This window comes from Notamacropus eugenii, chromosome 1 (assembly GCF_028372415.1).
Source record: "Notamacropus eugenii isolate mMacEug1 chromosome 1, mMacEug1.pri_v2, whole genome shotgun sequence".
In the NCBI taxonomy this organism is placed as follows: Eukaryota; Metazoa; Chordata; class Mammalia; order Diprotodontia; family Macropodidae; genus Notamacropus; species Notamacropus eugenii.
Window position 1 is genome coordinate 246947944 of NC_092872.1, and position 13239 is coordinate 246961182.

At 35.3% G+C, this 13239-nt stretch overlaps 1 protein-coding gene across 1 annotated transcript; it reads right to left on the minus strand.

Moving 5' to 3' along the window:
• Window positions 1–12243: 12243 nt before the first annotated feature.
• LOC140524849 (olfactory receptor 13A1-like) lies at window positions 12244–12930 on the minus strand. The gene has a single exon (XM_072639687.1). It carries the CDS (start codon window positions 12928–12930, stop codon window positions 12244–12246), a length of 687 nt encoding a protein of 228 aa, XP_072495788.1.
• Window positions 12931–13239: the final 309 nt, after the last annotated feature.

The following is a 13239-nucleotide window of genomic DNA, read 5'->3' on the forward strand; positions in this document are numbered from 1 at the left end:
AGGTTATATTATGTCATTACTGAGCAATAATTTACGAAGGAAAAGATAACCATTTCTCTATCATAATATCCTAATATGGATTCAAAATAAGATTCCTGGAACTGTCAGGTTATCTCTCTGCTAATAAAAATTAAAAATTTTAAATAAATCTCTATGCCTGTATAAAGCAAAGTTTTATACAGCATTTCTTTTCATCCTCACTCAGCTCTGCAGAACATGGGACAAAGACAATTATCTTCAGTTTGGACATGAGAAATCATGCTTGCAGAGCTCAATTAACTTGTCTGAGGATGGAAATAATAAGTAGAAAATTTAGATCCTTCTGATTTCAATTTTTAACCAAATCAGTTCCTAATCATCAGATGTAATTAGGTGTAATCAGATCTAATCAATTGTAATTCTAACCATATCCTTCTCTTCCTAAGTGCAATTCTCTTTGTATCATGCCAGGCTACCCTTTTGAAATACAGGGGTTAAATACTGGTGTTATTGTTTGATCCCAAAGATGGCAATCGCTTAACTGCAAGGCAGTAATTGCCATTTTCTGATCTAAATGAGATAATTTTTTTAAAAATGTTATTAATTTTGTATAAATATGATATATAAAGATATAAATGTGTTTTATATTTATATATAATACATAAATATGAATGTATCACACATTTATATATAATATGAATGTGTATATATATCCATCATATTATCATGTTATATTGTATTATATTCAATCCAGTTCTATTCTATTTTATTACAACGTATGTCTGCATAAAGGAAATTACCAAGTTTTAAAGGAGGACATAGAACTTACACTTTATACCAAAACCACATAGAAAAAATTCATCTTTGATAATTTCAAACTGTTCAATGTTACACTATATTATTGCCATGAATTCACATATGATGAGAGAGGCAGTGTGGAATTGTAGACAGACAGTTGGCCTCACTGTCAGGAAGAACTGTATTTAAGTCCTGTCTCTCACACATACTTGAAAAGGTCATCACCTTAATGCTGAGTACCCCAGGAAACTAAGACAGCAAGTTGCAGCAGGTGCAAAGGTATTTCAGTAAAACTAATTTCTGTACTAAATGTTCCCATTGCCATGAAATTATTGGTGTGGACAAAAGTAGTAGTAGTAGTAGTAGTAGTAGTAGTAGTAGTAGTAGTAGTAGTAGTAGTAGTAGTAATAGTCAGTAGTGGTGCTGATGGTGATGATAATAACAAATTATTTATAAAGATATATTTGATAATTTCCTTAACTGAATTCTTTGACTCAGTCTTCAACTTTAAGATGGAAATTAAAAATGAAAAGCAAATAAGCTTTTTTATTCTTATCAACAATATATGATTTCCTATTTTATTGAAAATTCTCTGTCTCTGCTTCTGTCTCTCCTGTCCCTCCCTCAATCCTGCTCTATCTCCATCTTTCTCTCTCTTTTTATTTGTATGTCTCACTCTGTCTCACTCCTACTTTTGACAATTTGCACTGATATAGAGAGATCTTTCATAATAATGCAAACATACTTAAATTTTAAATGTGCATTTTTTTCCTTCCATCCTCTTGTAATCAGATTTTTTTTTTTAATGATCTCATACCAAAGGAAACACTATTTCTCATTTCTCAGCAAACTTACCTTTTTGTTTGAGAGGGCAATAACTGAAGTGTTCTTTTTTTTTTCCCCTAGAAAACCTCCAGTGCTCATTAGTTCGTGTCTTCATTAGTTCTTAAGTAGGCATTGAATAGGATCGAGTTATGCCCAGTTTTTTTCCAAGTGTCAGCTAGAGAGAGCCCTGGGAAATTCTGTCATCTTAGCCCCTAGAGGAAAAATTAAAGTATTGACTTATCTTGGACTATGTTGAAATTAAGCCACTACAATTCAAGTCAAAAGATAAAGCAAGTGCTAAACTGTTCTTTGGTTTACATGGCACTAATCAACAGATGTGACTGATGAGTCTGAGTTTATTTTTCTAGTAGCAATCACAAAATGAATTCACTATAATAATAAGTTGAAGTCCTAAATAGACATACCTCTAAGACATAATAACAGAACTAACACATATTGTGACTTCTTTACACCTGAGAAAACAAAACCAAAACAGTACACTTCCTCATTTACATGATTTTAAGAATCTCATCCAACAGATTCTGTATGCTCCCACTTTTCCTCTGATTTAACTAATTGGTTACAATGTACCCTATCATCAAAATAAGGGAAGTGAAGTCAGCTCCAAATACAGAATCACAGAAACTTGGATTTGGATGGGATATCAGACACCATTCAGTCCTCACCCATATCTGAATAAAAATTCCCTCTATAATATAGAGAACAAGTGCTCATCTGCTTGAGGCTCTTTATCCATTCTCCCAGGATTCCTGTGTGAGAAAAATTGAGGTTGTAAAAAACACCTAAGCAAACTCCTCCTTTGTGAAATATACTGTATAACAGGGACAGAGCCAAGATGGTAGAAGGATGGACCTGTCCTAGTTCTCTCCCCATAACCCATAAAATACCTGTAAAAATGACTCTAAACAAAGTCTGGAGCAGCAGAAGTCACAAAATGACGAGTCAAACAGATTTTCAGCCTAAGACAGCCTGGAAGACAGACAAGAAGGGTCTATTGTGCTGGGCTCAGAGCACAGCACAAGTCAGCCTGGGCCACGTGGTACAGATAGGCCTGGAGCAGGGTGCAGAATCATGGATAGCAGCTGTGGCTCCCAGACTTCTCAACCCACAAACACCAAAGACAGCTTCAAAGGTCAATAAGAAAGTTCTTTCAAGTATGGTAGAGAGGAGCATGGTCTGCTCCCAGCCCCAGTCCCAGGACAGAGGCAACTGTTGTGGCAGCAGCATCCACTTTTAGACCCCTTGACATAAAGACCTTGAGGGAATTGAGCAGATGATCTGGATCTCAGTCGGGAGTGGTGGCACTGGGGTGAGGAAGAGTGCTGGCATGGGGAAGCTGGTAGTGGCTGTGGAGAGGGAACCCTATTCACTGTTCCAGGGCAGAAAAGAATGCTTGTGGTTGTTCACACACTAGAGGGCAGACCAGCAGAGGAGTAAGCTCCTCTCCCTTGTTTGTGTCACCAAGGAGGAACCAAGAACTCAAAGGCCCCTAGAGATACCTCAGAGAACAGCTGCACAAAACCTTTGAAGCCCAGGGTAGTATACCCTCCACTTGACAAAGGATTCAAAAGTCAAGTAACTGCCTGGGAAAATGCTCCCAAAAGGGCAAAAAAATAAGACTATAAAACTTACTTTCTGGGTGAAAAGTATTTTCTTCCATCCTTTCAGATGAGGAAGAACAAATCATACCATCAGAGGAAGACATCAAAATAAAGACTTCTATATTAAAAGCCTCCAAAAATATGCAACGATTTCAGGACATGGAAGGACTCAAAAAGAATTTTGAAATTCAAATAAGAGAAGTGGAGGAAAAATTGGGAAGAGAAATGAGAGCAATACAAAAAAATCATGATAAGTGAGTCAACAGCTTGCTAAAGGAGACTCAAAGAAATGCTGAAGAAAATAACACCTTTAAAAATAGACTAACTCAAATGGCAAAAGAGGTCCAAAAAGTCAATGACAAGAAGAATGTTTAAAAAGCAGAATTGGCCAAATGGAAAAGGAGGTTCAAAAGCTGACTGAAGAAAACAGTTCTTTAAAAATTAGAATTCAGCAAATAGAAGCTGATGACTTTATGAGAAACCAAGAAATTACAAAACAAAACAAAAGAATGAAAAAAAATAGAAGACAATGTGAAATACCTCACTGAAAAAACAACTGACTTCGAAAATAGATCCAGGAAAGAGAATTTAAAAATTATTGGTCCACCTGAAAGCCATGATAAAAAAAAGAGCCTAGACATCATCTTTCATGAAATTATCAAGGAAAACTGCCCTAATTTTCTAAAACCAGAGGGTAAGATACAAACGGAAAGAATCCACTAATCACTTTCTGAAAGAGATCCCAAAAAAGAAAACTCCTAGGAATATTGTAGCCAAATTCCAGAGTTCTCAGGTCAAGGAGAAAATATTACAAGCAGTCAGAAAGAAACAATTCAAGTATTGTGGAAATACAATCAGGATAACACAGGATTTAACAGTTTCTATACTAAGGGATCAAAGGACTTGGAATATGATATTCCAGAGGTCAAAGGAGATAGAATTAAAACCAAGAATCACCTGCCCAGCAAAATTGAGTATAACACTTCAGAGGAAGATGGAATTTCAATGAAATAGAGAACTTTAAAGAATTCTTTTTGAAAAGACCAGAGCTGAATAGGAAATTTGACTTTCAAATACAACAATCAAGAGAAACATGAAAAGATAAAAAGGAAAGAGAAGCCTTAAGAAACTCATTAAAGTTGAACTGTTAACATTCCCACATAGAAAAATCTTATTTGTAACTCATGAGATCTTTTTCAGTATTAGGGTAGTTAGAGGGAATATATATATATATATATATATATATATATATATATATATAAATACATATGCATATGCATATATATATGTAAGTATGCATGGGTATGCATATATGTCTACATTATATGTGTGTGGGTACCTATATGTATGTGGGCATATATGTGTGTGTGTGTGTGTATGTATATATAATATATATATATATATATATATATATATATATATATATATATATGGACATAGGGCATAGGATGAGCTGAATAGGAAGGGTGAATACCTAAAAATGTTAAGTTTGGTAGTGAATGGAATATACTAGGAGTAACAGAAAGTGAGAGGTAGAATGTAACAAATCATCTCACATCAAAGAAATAAGAAAGAGCTTTTACAATGGAGTGGAAGAGGGAGGAGATGAAAGGAAATAAGTGAGCCTTACTCTTATGGGATTTGGCTTAAGGAGGAATAACACACACTCAGTTGGATATGGAAATCTATTTTGCCCTGCAAGAATTCAAGGGGGAAAGGAACAGGAGAGGGAAGATAATTAAAGGGACAGTAAATCAGGAAAAGGAAAATCAGAAGCAAACTTTATTGTGGGAGGACAGGTCAAGGGAGAGAATAGAATAAACTGAGGGCAGGATGGGACAGAGGGAAATGTGGTTAGTCTTTTACAACATAACTATTTTGAAAGTGTTTTGCATTGTTACACATGTATGACCTATATTTATTTGCTTGTTTTCTCAATGAGAATGGGTGGGGAGGGAGGGAATATGGAACTCAAAGATTTAATAATGAATGCTAAAAATTGTTTTAGCAAGCAACTGGAAATTAAGATATACTGGCAATGGAGTATAGAAATGTATTTTGCCCTACAGGAAAGTAGAGGGGAAGGGGGACAGAATAAGGGTGGGTAATAGAGGGGAGGACAGACTGGAGGACAGGCTGTCCTGTGGTGGGGATGGGATGAGATGGGGAGAAAATTTTGAAGTAAAATTCTTGTGGAAGTGAATGTGGAGAACTGAAAAATAAATGCATTATATATTTAAAGTGATTTTAGAAAAAGAAATGCACTGCATAGCACTGTCCATCTTTCTTGCCTGTTATTCCAAGGCTGAGGTATGCAATGAAGGGTTCCAGATGCATCAATCAAATCTGTAAGCCCCATTCTTTATGAAAAATGAAAGAGGATGGTCATCAGTAAAATAGTGGCTCAGTCTCTATGACCTAAGAACAAGGAACAATTCTTTCTCTTCCACACAAGCCACTGCATTAGGCTACCAAACTTTCTCTCTCTGAGTTTTCATGACTTCCATCTTTATTGAAGTGTTTCACTAGCCAGACTCTAATGTCTCTTCCAGTTCTAGTATTCCTGGATTCTATTCTAAACGTGTTGGACCACTATATTGCTAAAGATTCAAATGAAAAATAATTGCTGAGCAATACTGGAAATTGACTTAGTTTGTCTTTGCATTCAGCTGTGATCTTTTTACATCTGGAATGATGGTTGCTGGAGCAGTCAAACAGTATAACTTTAAATTTTGAAGGGCTGTCAAAAATAAGAGGGGATAGCCTTTTTTCTATTCTCTACCCAGAAGACAAAGTGATGAGAGGGAAGCTGTCTAGAGATATATTTAAGTTAAGTATAAGGCAAATCTTCTTGATAATTAGAATTGCCCAGAAATATACCAGTCTTCCTCTGGAAATCTCATTATTGGTTTTTAAGCAGACACCTGCATTGTTTTAGAGGGTACTTATATGCAGACACAGTGTGATATACATGATCTATAAGTTTCTATCCATCTCTGAAATTCAAACTAATGAACTAATAAAAACACAGAGCTCATCTTCTCCATGAGGTTGCACTGGCAAAACCAAAATATTGAAAGTTCTGTTGCAATTTTTGAATAACTAAAATACACAAGACTACTTTTAAAGAAAATTTCTTGATATTCTACTTTTTACATTTCAAACAAAACTATATATAATTCTATTTATATGTTTATTTCATTATCATATTTATAGATTGTCCCCACTTCATTAAACTTCTCCTGTAACAAAATAAAATGAACAATATAGTAACTTTATATGAAAATTCATGCAGCATTTAACAACTGTAACATTTCCATCTCTCTATTAAAAAATATTAGAAAATTAATTGTTTCTCCCTCTCTCTGCCTAACCTCATTGAAAAAAAGAAAACATTTTTTTTTATTTTTTAAAATTAATTTATTTTTAGTTTTCAACATTCATTTCCATAGGATTTGAGTTCCAAATTTTCTCCCCATCTCTCTCCTTCTCCAACCCCAAGACACCATGCATTCTGATCACACTTTCCTGCAATCTGCCTCCCCTTCTATTAAACCCCCTCTTCCTTTCTCCCCATCTCCTCTACTATCTTATAGGGCAAGATACATTTTGATACCCCATTAGATGTATTTCTTATTTTCCAGCTGCATGTAAAAACAATTTTTAACATTTATTTTTAAAACTTTGAACTCCAGCTTCTCTCCCTTCCTCACTCCTCACCCATCCCCTCTGAGAAGGCTAGCAATTCAATATAGGTTTTACATGTGTAGTTATGCAAAATACTTCCATAAAAGTCATATTGTGGAACACTAACTATATTTCCCTCCATCCTATCCTGTCCCCCATTTGTTCTATACTCTCTTTTGACCTTGTTCTTCCCAAAAAGTGTTTGCTTCTAATTTTCCCTCCTTCTATTTGCCTTCCATTCTATCATCCCCCTACACCCCACTTATCCCCTTGTCCCCTACTTTCTTGTAGTGTAAGATAGATTTTCATACCAAATTGAGTGTGTATGTTATTACCTCCTTAAGCCAGATGTGCTGAGAGTAAGCTTCACTTTTTCCTCTCACATTCCCCCTTTCCCTTCCATTGAAAAAGCTTGCTTTTTGCCTTTTTCTGAGAGATAATTTGCTCCATTTCATTTCTCCCTTTCTCCTCACAACACATTGCTCTCTCACTCTTTAATTTTTGTTTTAGATATCATGCCTTCCTATTCAACTTACCTTGTGCTCTCTGTCTACATGCATATAATCCGTCCAACTACTCAAATACTGAGACAAATCTGAAGAGTAACAAATATTATCTTTCTATGTAGAAATGTAAACCGTTTAACTTCAGTATGTCCCTTATGATTTCTTTTTCCTGTTTACCTTTTCATGCTTCTCTTGATTCTTGTATTTGAAAATCAGATTTTCTATTCAACTCTGGTCTTTTCATCAAGAATGCTTGAAAGTCCTCTATTTCACTGAATGTCCATTTTCCCCCTGAAGTATTATATCCATGTTTTCTGGGTAGATGATTCTTGATTTTAGTCCTAGTTCCTTTGACTTCTGGAATATCATATTCCAAGCCCTTCTATCCCTTAATGTAGAAGCTGCTAGATCTTGTGTTATCCTGATTGTATTTCCACAATACTTGAATGATTTCTTTCTGGCTTCTTGCAATATTTTCTCCTTTACCAGGGACCTCTGGAATTTGGTTACAATATTCCTAGGAGTTTTTCTTTTGGAGTGTCTTTTAGGAGATGATAGGTGGATTCTTTCATTATTAATTTTGCCCTCTGGTTCTAGAATATCAGGGTTTTCCTTGCTAGTTTCGTAAAAAATGATGTCTAGGCTCTTTTTTTGATCATGGCCTTCAGGTAATACTATATTTTTTAAATTGTCCCTCCTGGATGTGTTTTCCTGGTCAGCTTTTTTTTTCCCAGTGAGATATTTCATATTTTCTAGTATTTTTTCATTCCTTTGTTTTTGTTTTTTAGTTTCTTGATTTTTTATAGTCATTTGCTTCCATCTATTCCATTCTAATCTTTAAGGATTTATTTTCTTCACTGAACTTTTGAATTTCCTTTGCCATCTGGCCAATTCTGCTTTTTAGCACATTTTTTTCTCCTCATTGACTTTTTTGGATCTCTTTTGCCATTTGGGTTACTCTAATTTTTACAGAGTTATTTTCTTCAACATTTTTTTGAGTCTTCTTTAGTAAGCAGTGGACTCGTTTTTCATCATTGTTTTGCATCACTCTCATTTCTCTTCCCAATTTTTGCTCTACTTCTCTTACATGATTTTCAAAATCCTTTTTGGGCTCTTCCATGGCCTGACACCAATACGCATTTTTTTTGGAGCTTTGGATGGAGGAACTTTGATTTTGTTTTCTTCTGTTTGCATGCTTTGGTCTTTCTTGTCACCAAAGTAAGATTCCATAGTCTGATTCTTTTTGTTTGTTTGTTTTTGCTCATTTCCCCAGTCATTTACTGGACTTTTGAACGTTTTGTCAAGGTAGTTCTCTGCTTCCATTGGGGGTGGAAAAGTGTACTGTTAGCCACTCAATTCTCCCACAATACATTGGTCTAGAGCTATATGCCTTTGGTTCCCCTTCTCCCTTCTCCTTCTGCAACCCTGAGCCTGGGACAGGATCACTCCACTGGTGTGCACTGGCTTTTTCCACTGACCTTCCAATTTATCCTCAGTGTTTTGGGGTTGAAGTCTGGAAACCACCACAGGTGCAAGAGATACAGTCTCCCCAAGGCCTTATCACTTCGCCTCTGTGTACTTGTGGCCCATACTGGACTGTGCTCTGCTCACAGGGTGGCATGATAGACACTTGCTGGTGACCTTCCAGGATGTCTTTGGCTGGAGATTTGCTTAACTTCATCATTCTGTAGGTTCTGCAGCTCTGGAATTTGTTTAGAGCTATTTTTTACAGGTATTTGGCTGAATATGGCAGGAGCACTCTAGAAGTCACAGCTGTTACTCCACCATCTTGGCTCCACCCACAAACACATTTCTTTTAACAAATATACATGGTAAGCAAAACTAATTCCCTCAATGGTTATATGCATATGTTATCTATGGGTATATGCATATATACATGTTTGTATGTATACTTATGCATATAAATAATATATAACTTTTGAAAAACATTTTTGTTTATTAACTTTTGATACTTTCAAACTGCTTTCAAGAATAGTTTCACCCACTCAAATGAACACTGTCAGTCCATTAAAGCATCAATTTTCCCACAGTCCCCTACTATTGACCATTTTCTTCTTTATCTTTGCCACTATGATGAGTGAGGTGGCATTTCAAAATTTCTCTGATTTGGTCTTTTCCTAATTAATAGTGAATTAGAGTGCTTTTCATTTAACATCACTCTCCTGATTTTCTCCTTTGAGATCTTTCTCTTAATATTCTGGGCCATTTATCAATTGGTGAATGACTCTTTTTCTTACAAATTTGTTATTTAGAAATTGGAATTTTATAAACAAGTTAATTTGTTATGATAAATTTACTGTAAAGATTATTCTCATTAATCATCTCTTAATCTTAATTTAATGAGATTTGCTTGGATATATACTTGTACATTTTATATACAAAGCTATTCATATTATCTTCTATACACTGTCTTCCCTGTTTGGTCATGAACTTTCATCTATCCATAGATCTGAGAGATAATTTTCCCTTGTTTTTTCTAATTTGTTTAGAGATTGACCTTTTACATGTGGGTCATCTATGCATTTGGAGTTTATCTTTGTATATGGTTTCAGGTGTTAGTCTAAATCTAGTTTCTTTCATACTGCCATCCAAGTCTCTCATCAGTGTTGTTGTTATTCAATAATGAATCCTTATCTTAGAAGCTTAGGTCTCTGTGTGCATTGATTTATACAAGGTGGCTAGGTGGCTCACCTGGTAGAGCACTGAAACTGAAGTCAGAAAGACTGTGAGTTCAAATCCAGCCTCAGACACTTAGCAGGTGTGACCTTGGGCAAGTCATATAACCTCTGTTTGCCTTAATCCACTAGAGATAGAAATGGCAAACAATTCCAGTGTATTTGCCAAGAGAACCCTACAGACATTATGGTACTCAGGATCATGAAGAGTCAAGCATGAATGAACAACAACAAGAAATTAGGTACATTTGTTTCTTTGTGTTGTGCATATAATCTGTTCCACTGATTGTTCTTTCTTTCTCTCTTTTTAAACAATACCAAATTGTTTTTTAAACTCTTTACTTATTTCTGTTTAGATTTATCTAAAGTTGATAGGAATAAATTGAGATTCCTCCTTTGTTATCATTGTGTTGATTTTCTCCTTGATACTTTTAAGAATAATGAAAATATGGCATTGGTTGAATATATACTGAGTGTTAAAGTAACTTGATTTTACCTTTCAACAAAATGCAATTTACCTGTTTAAAACTTTTAATAAAGTACATTTTTTTCTGATACTTTTCTATTTTTTCTTTCATCTTCAAAGCCATTTTCCAATCTGTCTCAGATGACTTCTTCAGTGACTCCTGTGATGAAAGAAAGCTTTTCACATTCTCTTCTATCTCCACTAGAATATAAAGTTTCATATCAAATTTTAAAGTTCTTTTCAGCTCTGTTTTGTCAAGAATATTTGAAAATCCATTTCATTCAAAGTTCATTTTTATTCATAGGATATGACATTCAGTTTTACTGGGTGAGATATTCTTGGTTGTAGACCTTTGTGTTTGCCTCATAGAATATTTTCCTCCATCTTATCCATTTCTTTCAAGTAGTAGCTCCTTAATCTTCTTCAGTCTTGACTGTGGTTCTTCTATATTTCAATTCTTTCTTTTGCTGGCTGTTTGTAGTTATTTTTTCTGGAAGCTCTAGATATTGGCAATGGCACGTTTAGGAATTTTTTATTTGGATGTTTCTTTTGGGAGATCATCAATGTATTCTTTCTCTTTTTATTTTTCCCTCTTATTTTCATAATGACTTCTTAAAAAATGGTGTCGAAGTTCCTTTTTTATTTTGGAGTTCAGGTTGTCCTATTGCAAACTGGCCCCAGAAGCATTAGGCAGATTTATAAATGAAAGGCCATATTTTTGAGAATGCCAAAACTCATACTGTCACTGTCTATGAACAAAAGTATATACCCACAATAACAGCTGAGGGGTGATATCCACTTAGTTTTCTTTCTGAAAAATTATAGATTCCAGAGGGGATTTGTTATCCAACCAACTACTCTCTTTTTAATTGCTACACAATAAGTCTTCAGTTTTCTCACCTTGATCCATTTTTTAGTTCAGTTATTTTTTGACATCAAATATATTGCAGTTTCTTAAATTTTAACTTTATTTGAAGTATTAATTTTGACTCAGAGAATCATTATTTTCATCCATTCTGATTTTTAGTGAATTTTTAACAGAGGATGGTCTTGTACATCTTCTGTTAAATTATGGGGCTTTATTTCCAATGTTCTCCTCCTCTGGAGGCCACTTCTGTTGCACCTGAAGCCTATCAAGTTCACAATAAAAATACCAATAAGAGGCACCTAATTATCTGACATCAGAGAGAAAATGCTGCCCTACCTTGAAATGAATTATCTCCTAAACTGTATCTTGGCCGGAAAATTCTGTTTTGTTACAAGCATGTTTCAGACATAGTATGGCAACTTCAAACATTTCTGTGCTATTCTTTGGACATATTATGACTTTTCCTTCATTAATGTCTTCAGGAAAAAATGAAACCTGGGTGTTTACTGGTTTCCCCAAAATCACATCCTGAGTTCAGAAATATTGCTTAGCAGGAGAAATGATATATAAACTTGTCCAGGCTGTGATATGTGTACAATTTAATTTCAAAGATATTCTTATTCCCACTATTCTCAACTGTATCAGTTGGCCAAATGGCCAATTAAATCCTAAGAAATAGACATAATTTATTGAGTGCTATTTTCACATCCTTGTTTCTCAGGGAGTAGATCAGAGGATTCAAGGCTGGGGTCACTATGGCATAAATCACTGAGGCTACTTTGCCTTTCTTCAGAGACTAACCAAAACCAGGAAGAATGTATATATAAATTACTGTGCAATAATACATGGTAACCACAATAAGGTGGGAGGAACAAGTGGAAAATGCTCTCTTCTTCCCTTCCTTGGTCTGGATCTTCAAGATGCTGGAGATGATGAAACCATAGGACACCAGGATGAGCAGGAAATTCAAAATAGCAAAGAACATGTCTGCCACAACTACCATTGTATTGTTGACATTGGTTGAGGAACAGGAGAGAGGCAATAATGGAGGAATCTCGCAAAAGAAATGATCAATGACATTGGGGCCACAGAATGACAAGTGAACAGTCATGATGATGTTTATTGTTATATTGGCCCAACTGATACCCCACACTGCAGATGCCATGAGAAAACAAGCTGCCTTGCTCATGATAGTGGTATAGTGAAGGGGTTGGCAGATGGCTGCATACCGATCATAGGCCATGGCTGTGAAAAGCAAGAGTTCAGCCCCCAAACACCAAGTTAAGAAATATATCTGAGCTAAGCAGCCACCATAGGAAATGGTGTTCTTGCTTGTTAGGTTCTGCAGCAACTTGGGTACCACAGTGGAAATGGAGATAACATCCAGCAAGGCCAAATTAATAAGGAAAAAGTACATAGGAGTATGGAGGCCTGCATTTAGACTAATCACAATGATAATGAGTGAGTTACCTATGAATGCCATTATAAAAAGTCCTAAGAAGAAGCTAAAGATAAGGATCTGAACCTGAGGATTTTCAGAGAAACTTTGTAAGATGAACTCAGCCACTGAGGAGTGATTGTCTGATGCCATATGAGTAGGTTGTCAGGTTTTCTTTTGTCAGTACATGCCCACAATATTCAACACAATATAGTTTATTTTGCTCACTGAAGAGAAGACAAGAAAGATCTGAATTAAAATTAGGCAAAGTAAAAGTGCTTTGATTTAGCAAAATCATTTTGACAAATTTTGGCATTGCATCGCAGAAGAAATGTAGAGACACATTGCTTGGTT